Source organism: Coenobita brevimanus, chromosome 23, assembly GCF_032717465.1.
Source record: "Coenobita brevimanus isolate Jiangsu-jjx chromosome 23, ASM3271746v2, whole genome shotgun sequence".
Lineage (NCBI taxonomy): Eukaryota > Metazoa > Arthropoda > Malacostraca > Decapoda > Coenobitidae > Coenobita > Coenobita brevimanus.
In genome coordinates, this window is record NC_136976.1 from 36,230,077 (window position 1) to 36,254,454 (window position 24,378).

At 43.8% G+C, this 24,378-nt stretch overlaps 1 protein-coding gene and 1 non-coding gene across 2 annotated transcripts in view; both read right to left on the bottom strand.

Annotated features, from left to right (window-relative positions):
• FBXO11 (F-box protein 11) overlaps positions 1-24,378 on the bottom strand; it is a 325,851-nt gene that overhangs the window by 220,007 nt on the left and 81,466 nt on the right. Inside the window, exon 5 of the mRNA XM_080267229.1 lies at positions 9,821-9,977. Coding sequence (XP_080123355.1) covers positions 9,821-9,977 — 157 coding nt within the window. The remainder of the gene's footprint in view (positions 1-9,820; positions 9,978-24,378) is intronic.
• LOC145393217 (5S ribosomal RNA) lies at positions 5,347-5,465 on the bottom strand. Its single transcript, XR_013896169.1, has one exon. It is a non-coding gene; the product is annotated as a 5S ribosomal RNA (ribosomal RNA).

A 24,378-nucleotide genomic window follows, 5' to 3' on the forward strand; every position in this document is an offset into this window, starting at 1 on the left:
CACACAGTCCATGTCCATACTGATTGCGAGACAATTCGCCGTCAGACAATTCCCCGTCAAAACATGGACGATTCCCCTTCAGAACAATTCGCACCCTGGACGATTCCCCGCCATTCTATAAATATACTAATCAATACTTTTATCAATATACTTATTAATTAATCAATACTTTAATAACTATATTTCAGAGGGATCCAGCAAAGTCTATGTTCAGTAGCGTAGGTTCTGGATATTATTTATTACTTGCTCCTTTAGTCAATAATTAACTTGTTTCTTCCTCGCTGTAGTTGCCTTTGAATTATATTCTAGCGTCACCCATAGCTATCTTCATTAATGAAGGCGAATTGTTTTGTGTTTGTTGTGACTGCGAATTGTCCCGAAACCTCCATACTCATCCCGAAATACCTTCTTACAAGATTGAAAGCACATACTCCATTATGAAGGAAAAACGTAAACACCGTACTGTAATACACAATTATCTACACATTTATTCACAAAACAGTACAAAATAAAAAGATGCATTAACTGGTGATAGCAAACACTCCCACGGTCGTTTCTTAGCTTGTCCAGTAACACAATTTTCTCTGCTAAGGTCATAACTTTTCTTGATCGTTTTGTCACTTTGGAGTTCTTACTAATTGTATTATTAGCCTTTGGTGAGGCTGGCTTACGTCCTGGGGCCATGTGGAAAGCAAGTGGGAGGCAAGAGGCTCGTATCATACTGCGGTTACAAGTACAACATACACGTGAGGCAGTCAGGCGTGGACTGAGGACTGCGGGGCAGAGAGCAGTGTTGCCATATCCAAACACCGAAATTATGCTAGGGGAATGAAAAAATTATGCTAGATTGAGCAAATTTGTTCCAAGTAAAAAATGAATTATGCTAACTTGAAGCTAAATGATAAAATTCTATACATATTCGTGCAACATATCAATTATGTATTGTTTACTATGAAAATATTAAAATGAACCTACATACAGTAAGAGGATAAATATCGGTTTTCTGCCCATACTGCTTTTTCCCAAGAAACTTACGTTTTTCTGATGGATTTTGATGTGATTCATTCGATTTTGAGCATCATTTCCGTCAGAAATAACCAGATTTTGAGATATGACCCCCCCCCATCCCCCTGCAATAATGGGGGATCTTTGGGGAATCGGAGGTTATAGGGAGGGGGGGAAACACAGAAAATGGTCATTTCCGACTGAAATGAAGTTGAAAATCGAATGAATCATACCAAAATCCATCGGAAAAACCTAGGTTTCATGGGTAAAGTAGAAAGCTCAAACTTATCCTAACCTAACCTAACCGAACCAAACCAAACCTAACCTAAAACCTAACCTAACCTAATCCAACCTAACCTAACCTAACCTAACCTAACCTAATCCAACCCAACCAAGCCCAAACTGAAAGTAACCAACTATTCAAACATCTTATTCGTCTCTCCCTCTCTAACTCTCTTTCTCTCTCTCTCTCTGATTTGTAGCTTTTATAAAATTATTCCAAAAATATTCCATTCCATTCTCTATTATGCTAGAATGATTCTAAAACTTCTAATATGCTAAAAAATATTCCGGACTCGAAAATTTGATCAAAATTATGCTAAAAGAATAAAATTATGCTAGATATGGTAACACTGGCAGAGGGGCCGCGGGAAAGGGACAGACTACAGAGGGTGGCGTGAGTTTACCGCGCTACAATTGGAAGCTGCGGGAATTTCAAATTTTTTGTTTTCTGTATATTCAAGGATATTTTAGTTGAACTTATTAATGCTAAGAAAATCCGTGAGAGGGCAAAACCGTAGACAAAAAATCCGCAAAAAATGCGGGAGTACTGTATATATATATATATACATATATACTGTATATATATATATATATATATATATATATATATATATATATACCGTATATATATATATATATATATATATATATATATATATATATATATATATATACCGTATATATATATATATATATATATATATATATATATATATATATATATGGGTGGGGTGATGAGAGAAGTAAAAATACGATTCATGGAGAGAGGGATGGCGTTGGTAATTATGAATGGTGATGGATGGAATATCTCAAATTTATTTTATGCCGATGATGCAGTGCTACTTGCAAATACCAGACAAGAGCTTAGTCGGCAAGTACAGAGTTTGTAGATGTCTGTGAGCGCTGTGCCTTGAGGGTAAATGTAGAAAAGAGTAAAGTGATGGTTACTGAGAGAGAATGTGACTCCCTGTGTGATGTTACAATGAATGGAGAGAGACTGGAATTGGTGAGTTCAAAAACCTGGGTACAATGATGAAAAAGAGAGGAAAACGTGCAAAAGAAATGGAGAGTAGAGTGCCACAGGGAAGAAAAGTGGCTGGTGTTATGAAGGCCTTGATAAGGAACAGAAGCTTGAGTGTTGCTGCTGCATGAGGCTTACATGAAGGAGTGTTAGTGCCAACTTTAACATACATATGTGAAACTGTGTGGCACAAAAATAAAAAGTCAAGAGTAAGAGCAGTGGAGATAGAACTGCTGAAGAGTGCATGTGGGATACAGAGAGTGGATAGGATACGGAATAATGTGATTCGTGAAACATGCGCAGTGGGGAAGTTTGTGGGCACCAGAATCAGAGAGAGTGTATCGAGATGATTTGGTCATGTGGAGAGAATGGATGACAATAGAGTGGTGAAAAAGGTATATCTGAGCAAATCTGAAGGAGGGAGGAAGCAAAGTAAGCCATGAAGACGGCTGAAGGATATGGTGGATGAGTGTGTGAGGAAGAGAGGAATGGAGGTTGGTGAGGCTAAGGGACCAACAAGAGACCATGCTGGATGGAAATTTGTTTGAAGCGCATAACCAGGTATTTGACACCTCTTTTTAACGTGACAGCATTTAGACTAGCTCTAGCAGACAAGTACAGTAACCCCTCCAATATCCGGATCAATAGAGCCATCGGTAGGTTCGGATATTGGTTTCGTCCGGATATTGGGCCCCAGCTTATGGACTTGTACTTATGGACCCTAACACAGAGAATCACCTATACAACTTCCTCCGGACATGCATAGCACCTATTTAACACCCAAATCACACCAATAAGGCACATAAATGACTGAAATAAATGCAATAGAAACATAAAATGTGGGTTTAGAAGTATGTTCATACATTAATAAACATTCTGGTACTTATGGACTCTAACCGAACCTAACCTAACCGAACTCTGAAAAACATTCCTACTGCACATGCATGAGGTAAGTTTAGTATGGAAAGAAGTACAGTATGACACTTTCTGGTAAGTATAGTATGGGAAAAAATACAATATGAAACATTCTGGTAAATATAGTATGGAAAATAGTACAACATGAAACATTCTGGCTACTTACAGCAAGTCCCTGGCCACCTCGATGAATAACTGCCTCCTCTCGGACTCTGACAGTAAGAACGATTTCCTGAAGCACTTGCACTACACTCTTCCTGAAGTCTTGCACTGAACTTAGTCACTAACACACAGAAGTCATGGCGAACAGCGCAGGTCTTGTCGCGGTGAGAGACAGGCGGGAAATGGGGAGGATGCAGCGGCGCTCTATCGGACGTCGGAGGAATGACGAACCAAAACAATGCTCTCACGCGGCGCGCGCGGCAAGTTCAAATTACGGATGTCAAAAAATCGATTTTTTCCCCATTTTTTTTGGATTTTCAGACCATTTTGGGAATGTTTGATCCCAGGACGATAAGGTTCGGTTAGTGGGGATGTTCGGTTATTGGGCGTCCGGATATTAGAGTGATTACTGTATATGTGAAGCTACAGAACATGGTGAAATTTTTTGGTCTATCTGATGAAGCAAGGATTTCAAGGGCTTGACTGGTGAGTGAATGGAAGCATGGCTCATTAAACGGGGCAAACTTTGGCTGTCTGGAAGTTACTACTCCTCACTATGCCCAAGGGTGGGAAAGGAGGTCTGGATGATGATGATGATGATATTACAGTAAATCCTCGTTTTTCGCTGCTTGGATGTTCTGCTGAAACCTCGTGAACCGTGAAACGTCGAAGTTTGAAGTTAAGAATCAATAGGAAAAATAGAGGAGCATTCCGGTAGGACATGTACCTACCCCATCAGAAAATACTGTAACACCAAACTGGCCCTACCCAAAATTAATTGAAGTGTTTGCTACTGCTAAAACAGCGTAACACAATAAACATGTGCCTGAAAAGACATTAAAACTGTTATAAACAGCTGCAACACCAAAAATCGTTACCAGAAATAAAATTAAGACTGGCTTGAGTGGCAAGTGAAAGTGTGTTGAAAGTGGATGGGCTAGTTCCTGATGTAACTAACCAAGGAAAAACTGCCACTTTTCACCAGATTATTTAATTTTCAACATTAAAGTAGGTCAACTAAACCAAGGTCATTTTATGTGCCCTCTTTGTCACTAAAGGGAAGGGAGAAACTATAACTATTATTTTACTCACTGCTACAAGGAAGAGAGGCTGTAATATAGCCAAACAGAATAAAAAATTGGTGGGCTGAGTCTACCATCTCTGTATTGGGACGGTTATTATTCTTGCCTTCCTTAAATATCGATAAGCTTTATTTTACATCCAATTCAGGTATTTGACCATCAAAACAAAAATACATAGTGTTACAAGAAACATGTAACGATTCTTTGTTAAGAAATAGTAGCACAACACAGCTGAAGATCGTATGTTACAATCACAATAACAAACGCACGTGTGTCTACTGCTCAGCAGGACCTGCTGTGTATTCACAACATGGCTAAAGATCATACGTTACGATCATTACAATAACAAATTCACATGTGTCCACTGCCCCACTAGACCTGCTGTATAAAGATCATGGAAAACTGCTGCATTGAAAAATGGACAGTGCCTAGACTGAGCATCGGTAAGCATCGTCTGCTGAGTGTCGGCTGCCAGCTGGTAGGGTCGAAGTGCAAGGAAACTAGTGAAGTGTGAAACAACTTGGAAACTTATTATTATTAAAAAACAAGGTGTCAAAGTAAAATGCATCAAACTACAAGGATTTACTGCATTTTGACTCGGTCAATCTGCAGTCAGCTAGAAATCCATGAAGGTTACAGGTACAGTGGCTCAACATACAGCGTCGAGTGGGGTATTGTTACAATCTGTCTCGACCTTTTTTCATAAAAACTTTCCCATGAGTAAACGATGAAAGTTAAGCATAAAATACAATACAGTATTTTTTCATTCATTCATTGCCAGACGCCATGTATCCCAGACGGGGTGGCCAAGGGCTCAGAGTTAATTGTTTTACAGGGAGGGGCACTAATCCTCCACCAACCCCACTTGACACGTAGGGATGCCAACAGCATCTGGTGTTCCCAGGCGGTCACCCATCCAAGTACTAACCAGACCCAACGTTGCTTAACTTCGCTGATCGGACGGGAAGCGGTGTACTCAACGTGGTATGGCCGTTGGCAATATACTGTATCAATACAGTATTGATACAGTATATTAATACTGTACAGTACAATCCCAGTTAACCTGGAAATTTAGGGAATTTACCTTCCCAGTTACCATATTTTGTAGTGTATAAGACGCAGATTTTTTGTCTCATAATTACCTCCATGCGTCCTGGAGGCCAGACTAGACAGGTTTTAGCTCCATTTACAAGAAACTCTTATACAGATGATCATCTCACTGCTTGGCAATCACAGGAAATTACTAGATTATAAAGACACTTGATTTATTGTAATAGAATTGCATGCACTTGAGTATATACTCAGCAGATTTTAGAAACATCTAAGTTAAAGAACACAAAACACTCGCAGTTTATTTACAGAATAACTGGCCATCTGACGGTCTACGGATGTAGCAGTTTAGCAACTAGCATTCACCTTACTCAAAAGTTAATATGATCACTGGTGAACTGCCTGCTAACCTTCTGAAAGGCAATCGCAATCACTTCACTTACCATCCACTCACAAACTAGCAAGGCAATCATATTGGTGAGATGATGGCTAGTGAGACTGCTGAGTCTTATAAAAGATGTCTGTCCCATATGGAAATTCAGCAACCCTCGTTGGGCTGGCTTCTCTTACTGATATTTTGTTTCATTTAAGACAAGAATATCATAGAAGGCAACAGTCTTATATTACTGGTACTGAAAAACAGGGAAAACTGTTGTAACATTAAACAATACTGCCTGAAACTGCTGCATTTTAGCAGTTTAGCAATTTAGCACATAGCATTCACCCTACTCTAGGAAGTTAAAATGATCACTGGTGAACTGTCTGCTAACTATCTGAAAGGCAATCATGATCACTTCACTTGCCATCCACTCACTAACTAGTAAGGCAATCTGTTTGGAGAGACGTTGGCTAGCGAGACTGTTGAGTCATCATAACAAGCGTATGTCCCATATGAAAATTCAGTAACCCTTGTTAGGCTGGCTTCTCTTACCAGTACTTTGTTTCATTTGAGACAAGAGTATCACAGAAGGAAACAGTCTTATATTACTGGTAGTAAAAAACACAGGAAAAACAGTTGTAACATTAAACAATACTGCCAGAAATTACAGCTACCCTTTACTAGAGTACAGTACTTAAGCAATGTCTAAGCCACTCAGGGCTCAGCCAATTTCATCCATCCATCCATCATCCAATCCTATGCCACCCCATGACAAGAGTAGGAGCCCAAGGCTAGGCAAGTTGGTCCTGACATTTAAGATGAGAGTGACCAGCCTCGCTCATCCCTGAGTGGCCATATGTGAGCAATAAACCCTAACCATCCCTTGGATGTAAACCTGCACGGCTCAATCCGACTGGAACGCCTTAATTACTCACGAAACCACCAGACACCATAATTTATTCTTTCCCATTCCCTCTGCCTATGGGTGACTCTAAACTGAGTGACAAGCCGAATGGTTTCCTGTACACCAAGAAACCATTTACTATGCTGGGTGGTAACCATATAACCAAATTATGGCACCTGGTGGTATAGTGGGTAATTGCGGTGTTCCAATCGGACTGAGCCAGTGAAGGTTTATATCCAAGAGGTGGTTGGGGTTATTGCTCATGTAATGCCACTCAGGGATGAGTGAAGCTGGTCACTCTCATCTTAAATGTCAGGATCAACTTGCCTAGCCCCGGGCTCCTATGCTCCTCATAGGGCAAAGTAGGATTGGATGATGGATGGATGGAGTACTAATCACAAACAAACTGTGAACCAAATCTGATGACCACTACTCCTCGTGAGTCAGATCTTGCTCACTGTTGGTCTTCTGGCTAGCAGTTCACAAAAAAGGGCACAATGTTAGCCATTTTTGGTCCAGTGAGCCGCCAGCTTTACCAGCATTTAATATGTTGGCTGAGCCAAGCATTACTGGAGTTTAGCAACTACAACAATCTCACTGAGGATACTATGAAACTTTGACTTGTGGGGAGAAATGCTTTGTGTTCATACTGGCTATAATATTCCCACACCAACACCAGCTGAATTGATTTTTATGTTACCTTTCACACACATCACTCATTTTCCCTTACTTTAAGCTATACAGATATTAATCACCACAGAAAACTGTAATGCACAGATCATACTGAGGATAATTATGGCTCATCAATTTGACACCAGGTTTGTTTTCAGGAGGGTTACAGCCCAGTTCCCACCAATGATCAGCTGATGGCTGTTTTCCACAAAGCCCCTCATAAACAAAAAATGGGGGTACAGAGTCTCCTATTTTGTTTCATTTATAAGCAGTCATTTAGATTACTTGCAAAAGAATTTTTATTAATGTACGGTGTATTTTTTTTTAACATTCTTCAATCAGATAGGTAAACTTCCAGCATGGAGGCTGATACAGTACCGTACGTCTTTGTTAATGTGTATGGCAACCAACTGAGACAAACAGCATCCTTTAAAGGGTTGTTGACAAAACCAACTCATTAACTGAGGGAGATGTCAAAAAATCTAAATAATTAAGTGAATCATCATTAAATGAGGGTTAATGAAATGTGATTCATGAAAGATGCCAAATATGCAAGTCTACCAATAATAGGGTAGAAGTGCTTATATGTTATGGAGAGAAAGGATGCAGACATGATGGTGAAATGGATATATGTGTGTGAGTCTGAAAGTGGATGAATGGGTGGATAATGGATGGATGGAGTCTGAAAGTGGGACGAGGCAAGGTAGGCCATCAAGGTGGATGAATACGAAAAATCAAACTGTGAGAAAGCAGTTCACTTAAGCTGATGAGGCTAATGAATTGAAGGGAATTAAGTTGACTGGATGAAATACATATGGACAAACACATGACAAGGGTTTGGCACCCCTCTTATAACTTGACAGTAAATGGACTGATCCATCTGGCAGAAGTAAAGCTTGATGACGCTGTTATAGTTGCAACCCCAAGCTCAACTGGACATGACCCCAGTAGACAGCATGGAATCAAACACTTGAAGTGGTTGCTCTCATATATCTTTGACTGAGACATGTTGGAGGATTGTCTGTGTTCCTGATCATATGGTGCATGAAGTAAGTGTACTGTGATGTGCATGTTGCATTCCAGTATCACCACTGCAGACTGCTTAAGAGCTATTTTATGCTGGTGCTGCTGCTGATGATGATGATACAGAGTTCATCTGGACCTGAACCTGGCGAACTACAGGGTACTGGCAACTACAGCCAGACACTTGTGAGATATAGTATTTTGTTGTATGCTGAAGATTTGGTGTTGATTGCAGAAAATGAATGGGAGGCGGAGGAAGGGTTTAGGAAGTGGAGAGATGGTATGGGGCAAAAGGGTTTAAGGGTAAATGCAGATAAAACAAAAGTGATGATATCTAGGGTTGGTGGCGGTACTGTCAAAGACGAGGGAGAGTGGCCATGTGCAGTTTGCCACAAGGGCGTGGGAAGTAATTCCATCTTGTGCGGTGTGTGATAAATGGGTGCATAAGAGATGTAGTGGTATCAGAGGTAGACTGCGAGATAATGCTGATTTTGTGTGTACGGCGTGCCGGGGTGAGCAGGTGGAGATCGTCAGACGTGAAAGAATTGAACTTGCTGGTGAATCTCTTGAGTGTGTGGAAGAGTTTTGTTATTTAGGAGACATGTTGTGTGCTGGAGGTGGGGCTGGAGCTAGCTCTGTGGCTAGGGTTGGAAGAAGTTCAGGGAGCTCTTGCCTCTCCTGACATTGAGGGGGCTCTCCCTACGTGCTAAGGGGTCTTTGTATGCAGCGTGTGTTAGGAGTGTAATGCTGTATGGCAGTGAGACCAGGGCAGTGAAGGAGGAAGACATTCGCCGGCTCAGACGTACAGAAATGACAATGATTAGGTGGATGTGCAGTGCGTCCCTGCGTCCAAGGCCTGGAGGGGCTGGGTTTACAATGGAAGAGTTGAGAGGTAGGATGGGACTGGAGTGTATTGGTGTTGTGATGAGGAGAGGTAGATTGAGGTGGTTTGGACATGTGGAGAGGATGGGGGATGATAGTTGGGTGAGGAAGGTGAGAAGTGTTAATATTGGGGGTGGGGTTATGAGGGGTAGACCGAGAAAGACATGGGACGAGGTCATTAAGTGTGACCTTAGGGTTAAGGGACTGAACAGGGAGGCTGCAATGGATCGTGCAGCATAGAGAGCCGCCATTAGGTGACCAAGGCCGACACATGCAAGCATGTTGGAGCCTTTAAAAACGAAAACGAAAACGAAAACGAAAACAAAAAATAATACTGAAAGACTGTTTGTGCGGTAGAAGTGAGATGCAAGAGATGAGTCAGTGTGCTATGCCTTGATGATTTCTACAGCATGTAATGATTAGCTAAATACTTCAATCCTTACCTGGTGCAGCTCCGATGAGAGATATATTAGTTTCTATGACAATTAGCTGCCCTCTATAAGACCCAGAATGAATTAACACAAGAGGTCTCTCAGCATCGTCACAGTACTCGAAAGCAGCCTGAATAGTTTCAAAGTAGGCGACAGATCGTCCACTTTCCTGAAATCAACAAAATCACCAATTAGAAAGGCGATGAATGTCAACAAAAACTGTAAAACACACACTAATAAAACTGATGCTATCTAAGAATGATGCTGCTGTCCATCAGTCATGCTGATGTGAACCCAGACTGCAAAAACTCAGCCAATTCTGTTATGAACCCCAATTGATACACAGCTCAGATTAAGCTGATACACTGTCTGTGTTGGCAGAATGCAATGATTGATGCACATACTCAAAAGGGGCACTTTCCCCACAGGGTGAAGGGGTTTGCGGTGCTTATTCAAACCCTTTCAGCCTGACGAGTCTGTCTGGAGCTGAATAACAATGTGTCTACCAAAATGTACTGCAAGATGTCATCAGGCTGCATGGATAAAGAAAATACAGTAAAAGTCCTTCAATCCGCCCACCAATAATCCAAATATCCCAATACATACAGCACTCGAATTTTTCAAAGCGAAATTTTTCAAATTTTCTGGGCTTTTTAGGAATTTCTCTGGTCATTCTTTAAGGATATATCTGGTTTGCACTTGCTCTTCGACTTGGATGTACCTGCCGGCAACTATTCCTCTACAGTTCTTTGCATTTCCGATGAGTAAAATAATAACCTATATGGATGGGGTATATGTGCAGGAGTAGATGAGAATGAGAGGGCAAAGGAAGGAGTGTGTATAGTTGTGAGTAAAAGATGGAAGAAGAGCATAAGACAGTATGGATCAGTTGGGTCAAGGATTGTGTGGGTAAAGTTGAAAGTTGGAATACAAATGTGGGCGATTGTGTGTGTGTATGCGCCAACGCAAGATCGTGCTAGAAGAGTGGGAGAAGAGTTCTGGACAAATGTGGAAGTGTGCATGGAAAAGTTTGGAAGGAATGAGAGAGTGTTTTTGATTGGTGATATGAATGGTAAAGTTGGTAATGTGAAGGTGGATGGAATAGTTGGTGAGTGGGGTGTGCCTGCCGAGATAGATGAGAATGGGAGTGCGTTAGTGGACATTTGTGCTGGGAGGGGGTTGGTGATAGCCAATACCCTCTTCAGGCATAAAATGATCCACAGGTATACATGGCGAGTGATGAGAAGGGTGGGTGGTGAACTGAATGAAAGGAAGGCAATGATTGATTATGTGTGTGTGGATGAAAGGATGCGAAGATGTGTAAAGGATGCAAGAGTGTATAGAGGTTGGGGGAGTGGACTTTCTGACCACTACTTGGTGGTGGCCAGAATTAGGATGGAAGTGAGATGGAGGAATAGAAGAAGAGAAAGACGAGAGGAAGGAGTAGTTGCAAGGAGAGTGGAAAGGTTACAAGAGGATGAGAAAAAGGCAGAGTATAAGAGAGAAGTGGAGGAACGATTGGGCAAATATGAATTGGAGCAGATGGGACACGTGGAAGGTGTGTGTAAGATATTTACAGAAGAAATATGTGCAGCATGTGATGTGGTGTGTGGAAGGAAGAGAAGACGGAGGGGGGTGCAAGGAACAGCGTGGTGGACTGAAGAGGTGAAACAGGCTGTGGCACAAAAGAAGAAAGCATACAATGAATGGATGAGAAATAGGGGCGTGGAAGAAGTTGAGAGGCGGAAGAGAGAGTTATATGTGGAAAGGAAGAGAGAGGTGAAAAGATTAGTAAGAGAGAGTAAGAAGAGAGTGGATGAGGAATTTGGAAGGAATTTGAGTGTAAAGTGGAGGGACTATAAGAAAATGTTCTGGAGAGAAGTGAAAAGAGTAAGACAGGGTGGAAGTGAAGTTAGCAGGGGACTGAAAGATAAAAATGGTAGATTACTAGTGGAGAAGGGAGAAAAAGTGAGCAGATGGAGAGAACACTTTAAGGAATTGTTGAACGTAGAGGATGGAAGTAATGCGAGTATAAGTGGCTGGGGAATGGCTGGGAGACGGAGGGAGGTGAGAAGACAGGAAGAAATCAGTAGGATAGAAGTTGTGGATGCAATGAAGAAATTTAAATCGGGGAAAGCCCCAGGAATTGATGAAGTGTGTGGTGAAATGCTGAAGCATGGGGGAGAGATAGTAGTAGAATGGATGTGGAAGATGTGCAGATTGGCCTGGGAGGAAGGTAGAGTCCCTGAGGATTGGAAGTCAGGTATAATTATTCCCTTGTACAAAGGAAAAGGGGAAAAAGAAGTGTGTGGTAATCATAGGGGCATTTGTCTTCTTAGTATAATAGGAAAAGTGTATGGTAGGATACTTATAGACAGAGTTAGAGAAAGAACAGAGAAATTAGTTGGAGAAGAACAGGGAGGCTTTAGGAAGGGAAGAGGTTGTGTAGATCAGATATTCATTCTTAGATCTTTAGTGGAAAAGTTTCTAGAGAAGGGAAAGAAGTTGTATGCGGCTTTCATGGATTTGGAGAAAGCATATGACAGGGTGGATAGACAAGGATTGTGGAAAGTATTAAGAATATATGGAGTAGAAGGGAACTTGTTGAATGCTGTGAAGTAGTCCAAAAGAACCCTTGGTCCCCTACCATTCAGATTACAGGACTTTTACCATAATAATAATACTGTAATCCCTTTAATATCTGGATGCTCAGTAACAGGACACCCCAATGTCCGGACATTTTGGGCCCAGGCCTTTGGAACCCCTCCCCCCCTCCCCCAAATTCCAACCATAATTTGAACTTATCGTGTGGCGCCGACCAGCTGTGCTTACGTGCGGCCCCTTGCTTCCTCCCCTCCCCAGTTACCGCCTAACTACCATCCTGACTAGACGTTCATTGCAATGGATGCCACACATGCTCGTTTTTGTGGATAAACAGTGAGTAAACTGCAATACTTCGCCACCAGACCACATGGGAATTTTACAGTGTTGTGGAATGTTAAGAAATTAGAATTCAGAGTGCAAAGGCTTAAGTGCAGAGTGTAAACTGGCGGTAGCAACTGGCATGACGCAAGTAAGAACAGAATGTGCAGTGTCAAACAAATATAATTCATTGTGCAAAGGATTAAGTGCATCACAACACTGGATTACTGTACGTACTTCAAGAGCATTTTCACCAATGCCAGAGCCTTAGAGGAAGCGGGTTAATCTTTGTAACGGCCACAAACGTGTTGTAAGTACCCTCTACACTGCTAAATATTTTCCATACTCAATTCTAATTCCTCATGCTCTGGTTCCTTTTCATTTATTTCATGCTTTCTGTCCCTTATTTGTGTGAACAGGGTCTTAAACAGGTGCTAAGCATGTCAGGTTGGGAGTTATGCAGGTGGTTTTCTGAGTTAAGTAGGGTTAGGGTCCGTAAGTACCAGTCCAGGAGGCAGGGTCTCAGTATCCGGACGATCCCACTTCCCAGATGTGCCTTTGGCTGTATTACATCAGATAATGGAGAGATTACTGGAATAATAAAAATAATAACAATGATCATCATCATCATCGAATCCTAGGTTGTCCCATGAGGAGCACAGAAGTCTGGGGCTAGGCAAGTTGGTCCTGACATTTAACATGAGAGTGACCAGCCTCACTCATCCCTGAGTGGCATTACATGAGCAATAAACCCCAACCAACCTTTGGATATAAACCGACACAGGCTCAATCTGACTGGAGCGCTTAATTACCCACTAAACCACTGGGTGCCACAGTTTGACTGTATGGTTACCATCCAGCAAAGTACATGGTTTACTGGTGTACATGAAACCATTTGGCGTGTCACTCAGAGTGGAGTCACCCGTAGACTGGAGGAGGAGGAAATAAAGAAGGAAAGAAGTACATACGAGGAAGGAAGAAAAGGAAGAAGGAAGAGAGGAAAGGGCAGCCACTCAAGAGTTGCACTCCAGCGCTATACTGTGGTGTGCCAAGAACAACAGACAACTGGAATAATTTTGATGGAGAGGTGGTACGAGCAGAGAGCATCCATGTGCTTAAATCTAGATTCGATATATTTGCAGAAAAGAGACAGGACAACATGCGCCTGGCTCAAATCCTGTATAATACAACTGGGTAAATTACATAAATTGCTTTGCTAGGGCAGAAGTGAGGCTGAGGGCAAACAAGAGTGGTCAATCTCTCATTGTTTCTGTGAAAACAAAAATGGTGGACACTGACGTGAATGCCCATCAGGCACTGCTAATCTGAAATATTTTCATGCTACTCAATAAATTTTATTCCATTTTATATATGAAAAGTACTGTATTTGGCAGGGCCCTCAGTCAGGTCACTAGAGTATCCTCTAGATCAGTGCTTTTTTTGTGCTGCCAAAAGCTTCCTGGAGTGCCAGGGTAAAACAATGACAACAACTGCAAGAAATTAATATTATAATAAATGAACATAATAAAAATAACTCATTAACATATATAAACAGATGTATTGCAGTTCACTTTTCATTTTCAAATATTCTTATAATACAAGTTGACTTAGTAATCCTCTATTATCCGTATGACCATTACCCGGATGTGGCATTCCGGCTGTTCGAAACCATTATTCGTCCATTTTTCCAAAATGTGTCTAGGCTGAAATTATGGTTGTGCGAAAATTTCTGCCCAGACAAGAGGGAAATAGTCCGGTGGTGCCGCCGTGTCTGATGGAAGTTTACCAGTGTCCATCAGTGACCCCCTTGCTCGGTCTCATATCCCACACGGTGACTGTATTGTAAACAGCTCCTCCCAGACAGTTGCCATGGCTGTTCATTTGGTGGCTTTTGTGGTGGTTCCCCACCTGCTTCAGGCCCTGCTATTCCTTGCATGCCTCTTCCTAGGGTATGTGATGATGGCCTCTCCACCAGGGAAAAGGAAGAGGGTAGTGTTGACTCTTGAGAAGTGGGAGATCCTGGGTAAAATTGAAGCGGGATGATCGAATCGTGAGTGTTGATGCTGATTTTATTCTAGCTTACTGTACTGTGCCATGATTTTATTCTATTATACTATAATTTTATTCCATTTTACCCTTATGTTTTGTGTGCCCACTGCATTTTCTTTTCTGAAGCCAGTTTTTTCATGTTTTCATGTCACTGCAGAGTATGGTCCTGCAGTGGTGATTCCTTGTCTGTGGTTGAAGGGTATGCTTGACAATGGTAATTCCTTGGCTATGGTTTATAAGTCTGCTTGATCAGATAGTGTTAAACAAGAGGAACAAGTACGATATACAGTAATGGCCTTTAACACTGGCTTTCAAAGATAGTTTACGTACAAATGGGGGCCAAGGGAGATTTCCATTATCCGAATGGAGCCATTTCCCAGACGTTCCTTTGGTTCTAATACGTCGAAAAATTCAGGTATTAAAGTAATAATAATAATAATAATAATAATAAAAATAATAAAAAAATAATAACAACAACAATAATAATAAATAACAATAATAATCTGGTCTTTTGTTTCTCAAAAGTGCCAGTCCTTCAACAGGGAATTCACTAGCGCTTGACACACATATACATTATTATTACAATCACAAGAATTGTGGCCTCTCTCATATACAATACAAACTTCATCAGTAAAAAAATATGAAAGTGGCAATAATTAAACTCTATAACCATCCATAATAGTACAGTACAGTAATCACTCCAATATCCGGATCAATAGAGCCATCGGTAGGTTCGGATATTGGTTTTGTCCGGATATTGGGCCCCAGCTTATGGACTTGTACTTACGGACCCTAACACAGAGAAACACCTATACAACTCCCTCCGGACATGCATAGCACCTATTTAACACCCAAATCACACCAATAAGGCACATAAATGACTGAAATAAATGCAATAGACACATAAAATGTGGGTTTAGAAGTATGTTCATACATTAATAAACATTCTGGTACTTATGGACTCTAACCGAACCTAACCTAACCGAACCTAACCGAACTCTGAAAAACACATTCCTACTGCACATGCATGAGGTAAGTTTAGTATGGAAAGAAGTACAGTATGACACTTTCTGGTAAGTATAGTATGGGAAAAAATACAATATGAAACATTCTGGTAAATATAGTATGGAAAATAGTACAACATGAAACATTTTGGCTACTTACAGCAAGTCCCTGGCCACCTCGATGAATAACCGCCTCCTCTCAGACTCTGACAGTAAGAACGATTTCCTGAAGCACTTGCACTACACTCTTCCTGAAGTCTTGCACTGAACTTAGTCACTAACACACAGAAGTCCGTTCTTTTCACAGTGTTCACTTTAGTCCAAATAATGTTCCATTAAATTTAAGTGTTGCACATTAACTTTTCCCAAGTTTTTTTAAGTTTCCAAAGCCAAAACAAAGAAGGTTAGTTACGTTAAATTTCTTTTCTACTTAGTCTTTTCTCCCAACTTGAAAACCTTAACACAACACACCCACAACACTCAAAATTCCCGTGTGGTCTAGTGGAGAAGTTCTTGCTGTTTATTCACTGTCAGAGCCCGAGTATCACTGGCAGGCGTCCAAAGTGCATCGGTGGGTAGTGGTGATGGCGTACCGACTACAGAAGACTCTGAAGACAGCCGCAAACTCACGTCGAGCGGTGACTCCACTGTAGCTGATGTGCTGGGCTGTGGCTCGGAGCATGAGGGCCTGTCTTGGGGAGGCAACCTGAGTGGAACCAGGGCTTGGCACAGCAGGGGTCACGGGCCTGAAAAAACTGTCAATCGTTGACTGACGCAAGGACCGACGATTCTGGCGATTGATGATGCGCTGCCGGAAAGCACGCACTTCCTCCACGAGTCCCAAGGGCCCCATCTCCCTGTCGCAGTCCGGGTGTTCCAGGTAGTCAGGACGAACTCTAGATGTTCCCGGAGTGCGCTCAGCTTGGGGATGGCTGGAGTAGTGTCCTGCTGGGCGGAGTCTGCATCATCATCGCCTTCGTCGTCGGAATCTTCAAGTTCGGGACTGACACCAGCAACCGAAGACGCGATCTCGATATCAGACAACGTCTGATACCCAGGATCGCCCTCGTCGTCCGTCCAACCACTCACGAACATCGTCCACATCAACATCGTCGCCGTGCGTGCGTAGCCGTGCATGGAAGTCATCCACGTCAAACCCTAGGAAATCGTACTCCACATCTGTTCCGAGAAGCAGACGAGACCAACCATTTTCAAGAGTTTTCACAGGGACTTCCTTCCATGCACTAGCCCAGTTGTACAGCGCAAACTTGATGTTGTAGCGGCAGTTTCCAAAGTCCGCTTGCCTCGAGTGTCACGTCCTTCCCTGCGCTCGTCCTCGTCCTCGAGAACCACCATCACCTCGTCCAGGAACTTCCGACGGTACAGGCGCTTTGTTGCCACGATCACTCCTTGGTCCATTGGTTGAATGAGAGCAGTCGTATTAGGTGGCAGAAACATGCACCTAATACGGCCATTCTCAGCAACCAAGTCCTTGTCGCACGGGTGGGCAGGTGCATTGTCGAGGAGAAGGAGAGCCTTTACCTGGTCGCGAGGAATTCCCAGTGTCTTCGTCTGGTAATACATGACCTCCTTGACCAGTGATGGTGAAACCAGTCTTTGAAAATCACAGCTGTGAACCATGCTTTCAAAGAATGGTACCATACGACAGGAAGGACATCCATCACCCCACGAAGGCACCGAGGCTGCTTTGCACGGCCAACAATAACGGGCTTAAGCCGGTGCATGCCGTTAGCATTGGCACAACACAAAGCAGATATCCGTTCCTTAGAAAGCTTGCGGCCAGGTACACGCTTCTCCGACTCATCTGCGAGAGTGTTCGTTGGCACCGGCGATAGAATAGGCCAGTTTCGTCAGCGTTATAGACTTGACCGAGAGTGAGGCCCTCCCTGTCGATCAAGCCTTTCACCTTGTGCCGAAACTCATCCACTCCATCCTCGTTGGCGTCCAATGCTTCGCCATTTGCTTTACGGTTAGTTAGTCCATGTCGCAACTTGAACGCGAAGAGCCAACCCTCGGATGCCTTGAAGTCTAGGGCGTCGTGAAGCCTTGCAAACTTCTCAGCAGCAGCCTTCAGCTCCGTTCCACGTACCATCACACCAGCTGCACGTTGCTGTCGATACCAAATCAACGTGGAGCGGTCGATCTCTGCATACTTGGGGTAAACATAACCTTCCTCTCCACGTTGCTTGCTTCTCGACGAAGTCAGCCGTGTACTGCATGAGCTTGTCTCGGGAACGCTTGATATCAAACAAAGTCGACCGGGCCAGGTTGAACTCGCGGAGAATGCGAGAGGAAGACCAACCCGCATCAACCTTCTCCAATATCTCCCGTTTCTTCTCCAGAGTCAACACCACTCTCTTCCTTTTCTCAGGAGGCGGGGCCATCATCACACACACTAAGAGTAGGGCAGAGAGCAGCAGGAGGCCTTGCGGCAAGTACGGCACCACCACAAAAGCGAGCACGTGGGCAGCCATGGCGAAGAGCGTAGGTCTTGTCGCGGTGAGAGACAGGCGGGAAGTGGGGAGGATGCAGCGGCGCTCTATCTCACGCGGCGCGCGCGGCAAGTTCAAATTACGGACGGCAAAAAATCGATTTTTTTTCCCAATTTTTTTGGATTTTCGGACCATTTTGGGAATGTTTGATCCCAGGACGATAAGGTTCGGTTAGTGGGGATGTTCGGATATTGGGCGTCCGGATATTAGAGGGATTACTGTAATACCTCGATATACGATATCCCTAGATGCAATACCCCAGCTTATTGATGGGGATACAAATACCACCAGGCCCCTATACCCAATGGGCAGGCCTCGGTTTAACAATGGGCCCTCTGATGTCATGCCTACAGATGATGGGCCGAAATTTTGAATTGCGGGTGTTCCTGCGGCCAGCTGAGCCTGCATGCCTCCCAGGATGCATAGAAATGCTCGCGCAGACCCCACAGCCATCGCTCACCCCACACTCACCCATAGCGCTCTTCTCGCACTAGCCATCTCAGAATGAGGATCTTCCTTAACCCCTCGTCTGCTGCGTTCCTTTTAAAAGGTCCGATCGACTGTCTGCGACATTCCTTTTAAAATCCACACTTTTGTTTCAAAAATTCCGCCATGAATTTTGGCGGGCGCATGTTATGTATTCTGCCGCGGTACTTGGGGTTGCTGTTGTGTCCTAGTTTGTGCCCAGAAGCCATGGAGTCGTCACGTGGTCGTTCCAAGTCTCCCATACCCTCTACATCGCGTGGTGTTAGCAAGCAGGGGAGAGCTACAGTTCAGAAACGAATACAAAAACGTAAATATACACCTGCAACTGAAAGTGACAGTGATAGTGAAGTGGTAGATGTAAAGGAAAGCAAGAAAAAAGTTGCTAAAGTCACTACACCACACAGGAAGTGAAAACAGTATGTTACACCATCAAAGTTCCCTGGGCTGCTATTTGATAAAGACAGTGAAACAGATACTAGTGAAGAAAGTGAACAGTCCTGCAATGAAGAAGAGCAAGATTTAGGTAATATACTTCCTAGTGCTGGTGAAGAGGAAAGTGAAAGTGAAGTGGGTGAGAGTGGAGTGGGACAAGGTGTGCATGGATCTGCCGGAGCCGGTGTTCCAATCTCACATCACCACAAAAAAAAAATCAACCCGCGCATCTTCCATGGCACCAAGCCATGCAGTAAAATCTCTTGTAAAACAATTTTACAGAGAACAATCAGAGCAAATATCACCACAACCTAGCACCTCAAGGATGATATCTCCTTCACCACCTCACACCCCGCACATGCCGTCTCCATCACCACCTCCCACCAGCCCCACTTCGTCTCCACCACCACCTCCTACCAGCCCCACTCCGTCTCCACCACCACCTCCCACCAGCTCCACGCAACTTTCATTCACTTGGAGTGATGGAGGGAATTTTACACCTGACATCCATCCATTTGATGCCAGTAACAGTGGTGTTACAGAAGACTGGCCAAACCAGCCGGATGCCCCAGAAATGGATTACTTTGAGGCATTTTTTACAGACGATATAATCGACCTCATCTGTACCCAGACAAACTTATATCACCAGTTCATCACTCAGCAGCACGAGTTCTCCCCCAGGTCTCGTGTTCATAGGTGGAAAGATATTGTGAGGGTCGACCTGATGTCATTCTTGGCATTGCTAATGCTCATGCCACACTGCAAGAAGCAGGTGCTGAGCGATTATTGGAAGAATGATGCCCTAATCCCTACACCTGTTTCGTTTCGTTTCGTTTTTAAAGGCTCCAACATGCTTGCATGTGTCGGCCTTGGTCACCTAATGGCGGCTCTCCACGCTGCACGATCCATTGCAGCCTCCCTGTTCAGTCCCCTAACCCTAAGGTCACACTTAATGACCTCGTCCCATGTCTTTCTCGGTCTACCCCTCACAACCCCACCCCCAATATTAACACTTCTCACCTTCCTCACCCAACTATCACCCCCCATCCCCTCCACATGTCCAAACCACCCCAATCTACCTCTCCCCACCACAACACCAATACACTCCAGTCCCATCCTACCTCTCAACTCTTCCACCGTAAACCCAGCCCCTCCAGGCCCCGGACGCAGGGACGCACTGCACATCCACCCAATCATTGCCACCTCTGTACGTCCGAGCCGGCGAATGTCCTCCTCCTTCACTGCCCAGGCCTCACCGCCACACAGCATTACACACCTAACACACGCTGCATACAAAGACCCTTTAGCACGTAGGGAGAGCCCCCTCAATGTCAGGAGAGGCAAGAGCTCCCTGAACTCCCCCCAACCACTCCTCACCCCAGCCACAGAGCCAGCTCCAGCCCCACCTCCAGCACACAACATGTCTCCCAAACAACAAAACTCTTCCACACACTCAAGAGATTCACCAGCAAGTTCAATTCTTTCACGTCTGACGATCTCCACCTGCTCACCCCGGCACGCCGTACACACAAAATCAGCACTATCTCGCAGTCCACCTCTGATACCACCACATCTCTCATGCACCCATCTATCACACACACCGCACAAGATGGAACTACTTCCCACGCCCCCGTGGCAAACTGCACATGGCCGCTCCCCCTCGTCCTTGACAGCACCGCCACCAACCCTAGATATCATCACTTTTGTTTTATCTGCATTTACCCTTAAACCCCCTTGCCCCACACCATCTCTCCACTTCCCAAACCTTTCCTCCGCCTCCCTCCCACTCTCTGCAATCAACACCAAATCATCAGCATACAACAACTCCCACGGGAGTCCGTTTCTAAAGTCACGCGAAAGGGCCCCAAGTACCATGACAAACAACATGGGACTCAAGACTGACCCCTGATGCACACCAACATTCACGGAAAACTCATCACTCAAATCTCCATTCACTCTCACCTGGGTGTGAGCACCCACACACATGGCCACAACCACCCCAACCAGCCACCCCTCCAAGCCAAGCCCTCCCATCGCCCACCTCACCACCCCTCCAGGGACTCCGTCAAAGGCCTTTTCCAAATCAACAAAAACAAAATAAAGATCCCCTCTCCTACCAACATATCCTTCCTGAAGCCGTCGAACAATGAATATGGCATCAGTGGTCCCCCTACCTGGCACAAACCCAAACTGCATCCCATCAACATTCACTCTTTCTCTAATCATACCTTCTAAAACTCTCTCCATTACCTTCATTATCTGATCTAAAAGCTTTATACCTCTATAATTCCCTCTTTCCAGGGCATCACCCTTCCCTTTATACACATTTACAATTACACTCTTCAGCCAATCATCTGGGACAACACACTCATAAATAATCCTATTTATCAGGTCAGTGACTAAACTCACCCCTATATCGCCTGAGGCCTTCAACATTTCGGCAGTCAACCCAGACACACCTGCTGCCTTCCCCACCCTCATCCTGCCTATTGCCTCACTCACAGTAGCAGTACTACTTCGGTAAATATATCCCACGGGACAGATTCTTGGTACTACTGCGTTTTCTTCACTTCGCAGACAACAGATATCCCTCCAACACAGACCGGTTGTGGAAAATTCGTGATCTCTTCATGATGCTGAAAGGAAACTTCACCAAGTACTTTGTCCCTTTCAGGAAGTCAGTGATCGATGAGTCGCTCGTACTGTTCAGAGGTAGGCTAGTGTTCAAACAGTACATACCATCCAAACGACACCGCTTTGGCGTCAAGCTATTTGTGATGTGTGACTGCCTCACTGGGTATGTGCTGGACATGATAGTCTACACAGCAACGGACATTGACATTCCACGGAACGATCCTCTTGGGGTGTCAGGAGCTGTCGTGAAGAAACTGATTGCAAACTACCTCGGTCAAGGTCACATTCTTTATACCGACAACTGGTATACCAGCCCTTCCTTGGCATCATTCCTCCACACTAATGGCACTGGTTCCTGTGGCACTGTACAAAGGAATCGCAAGTTTATGCCAAAGTTTGCACCATCTGCAGGACGAGGAAGTGTACAGTTGTCAAAATCATACAACATATTGTCAATTGGCTGGCAGGACAAGAGAGATGTGACTGTGCTGACAACAGTTCACAAAGGGAACATGATAGAAACAGACAAAACAGACCACCATACAGGACAGAAAATACAGAAGCCGGATGCAGTGTTGGACTACAACCTGAACATGAACTTAGTTGATAAGTGTGACATGCAACTGTGCAATGTTGAGTGTGTCCGGAAAACAGTGAGGTGGTACATCAAGTTGTTCCTGCATCTTGTGGATGTGACACTTCTCAATGCATATAACTTGTACCTCTTTCGGTCACACAAGAAGATAAAGTTTCGTGAGTTCTCCTACAATGTAGTGTTCCAGCTGCTAGAAAAATATGGAACACTACAAACAACAGAAAGAGGAAGAAGATATGCTGCTTTGCCTGACAGGTTGGCAGGTAAAGAGCTTTTGCAGCGCCATTACTTGGCACATACAGCAACGTCAGAGGGTGGAACAAAAAGGCAAGTGTTGTGTCATGTCTTCAAGAACACTACCAGGCGTGAGCAGGTGAGAAGGAAAGTGACATGGTGTCAAGAGTGTCAGGTGGGCTTATGCATAGGCGACTGCTACCGTGACTTCCACACACTCGTCAAATTCTAGACTCTTTGACTCATCTGTAAATAAGTGAAGACTATTTGTAAATGTAATTGTAAGTGTTATAATAAAATGAAAGTGAGGATAAAAGTGACTTTTCTGATAAGTGAAAGAGACTATTTTATAAGCATAGTAATAGAAAAATAAGCTAAGGAAATACTGTATTTCATTGAAGTTTACTATTACTGAGTAAGTGTAATTGTAAGTGTAATAATAGAAATGAAAGTGAGGATAAAAGTGACTTTTCTGATAAGTGAAAGAGACTATTTTATTAGCATAATAATAGAAAAATAAGCTAAGGAAATACTGTATTTCATTGAAGTTTCCTATTACTGAGTAAGTGTAATTGTAAGTGTAATAATAGAAACGAAAGTGAGGATAAAAGTGACTTTTCTGATAAGTGAAAGAGACTATTTTATAAGAGTAATAATAAAAAAAATAAGCTAAGGAAATACTGTATTTCATTGAAATTTACCATTACTGAATAAGTTTTCACTGTTCAATATAATGATGGAAGTGCTAAGACACACACAACATAGTGCAAATGAAATGGTGGAGCGGGGTGGTGGAGATGAGTGGTGCAGTGGCGAGCCTGGATGGCCTAGGCAACAGTGCCTCCCGGTTGTCTCCCCTCAGTCACCGCGCAAAAACGGCGAAAATGACTTTGCTTCCACACATCTCTACAGCAACACATGAGAACCTAGACCTTCACTGAAATGCTCATAGGGAAGAAGAAAGGTTGAGCTTTCTTGTGCATGTTTTATTTTGTCTTTATCTTAATAAATAATATGAGAATTGTTGAGTTGAAAATGGGTAATTTTGGGCTGGATTGCCGCACCAGTGATACAGCTCCCGCCACCAATGCCGCAGCCCAGGGGTTAAACTCACCAGCCATGCATAGTATTGCACCACCAATGCTGGGCAAGTTGCTACAGTAGTGCATCGTTACTGTGTTCAAGCAGTGCTGTGAGTAGTGCAGTGATACTACTTGTGTGTGGAGTGCAATATTGTGTGATTTTGGGCCCAAATAAGTGTGATAATGTCTGGTAAGGGTGCTGCACGTGGTGGGGCTAGTGGTGGTGCTAGCAGAGGCCCTAGTCGTGGTGGTATGCAGCCTGCTAGTGGTGGTGCTGGTGATGTTCCCGCAGTGTGTGCATAAGACTGTGTCACTGGAGGTGAAATTGGAAATCCTCAAGCGGCACGACAAAGGCAAAGGTGCATGTGCTATTGCATCGGCTCTCCACCTGGCTCAGTTGACTGTCTCCACCATCATAAAGGAGGAGGAGGCCATTAAGGCTGCTGTTGGGGAGGTTGCACCCTTATCTGCCTCTCGTATCACCCGCCAGAGAAAGCCTGCGATGGAGGAGCTGGAACGAATGCTCTGCACATGGTGGAAGATCAGAACCGGCGCAAGGCACCCATGAGCCAAGCGATAATATGCACAAAGGCTCTCTCACTCTGGGACGAATTAAAGT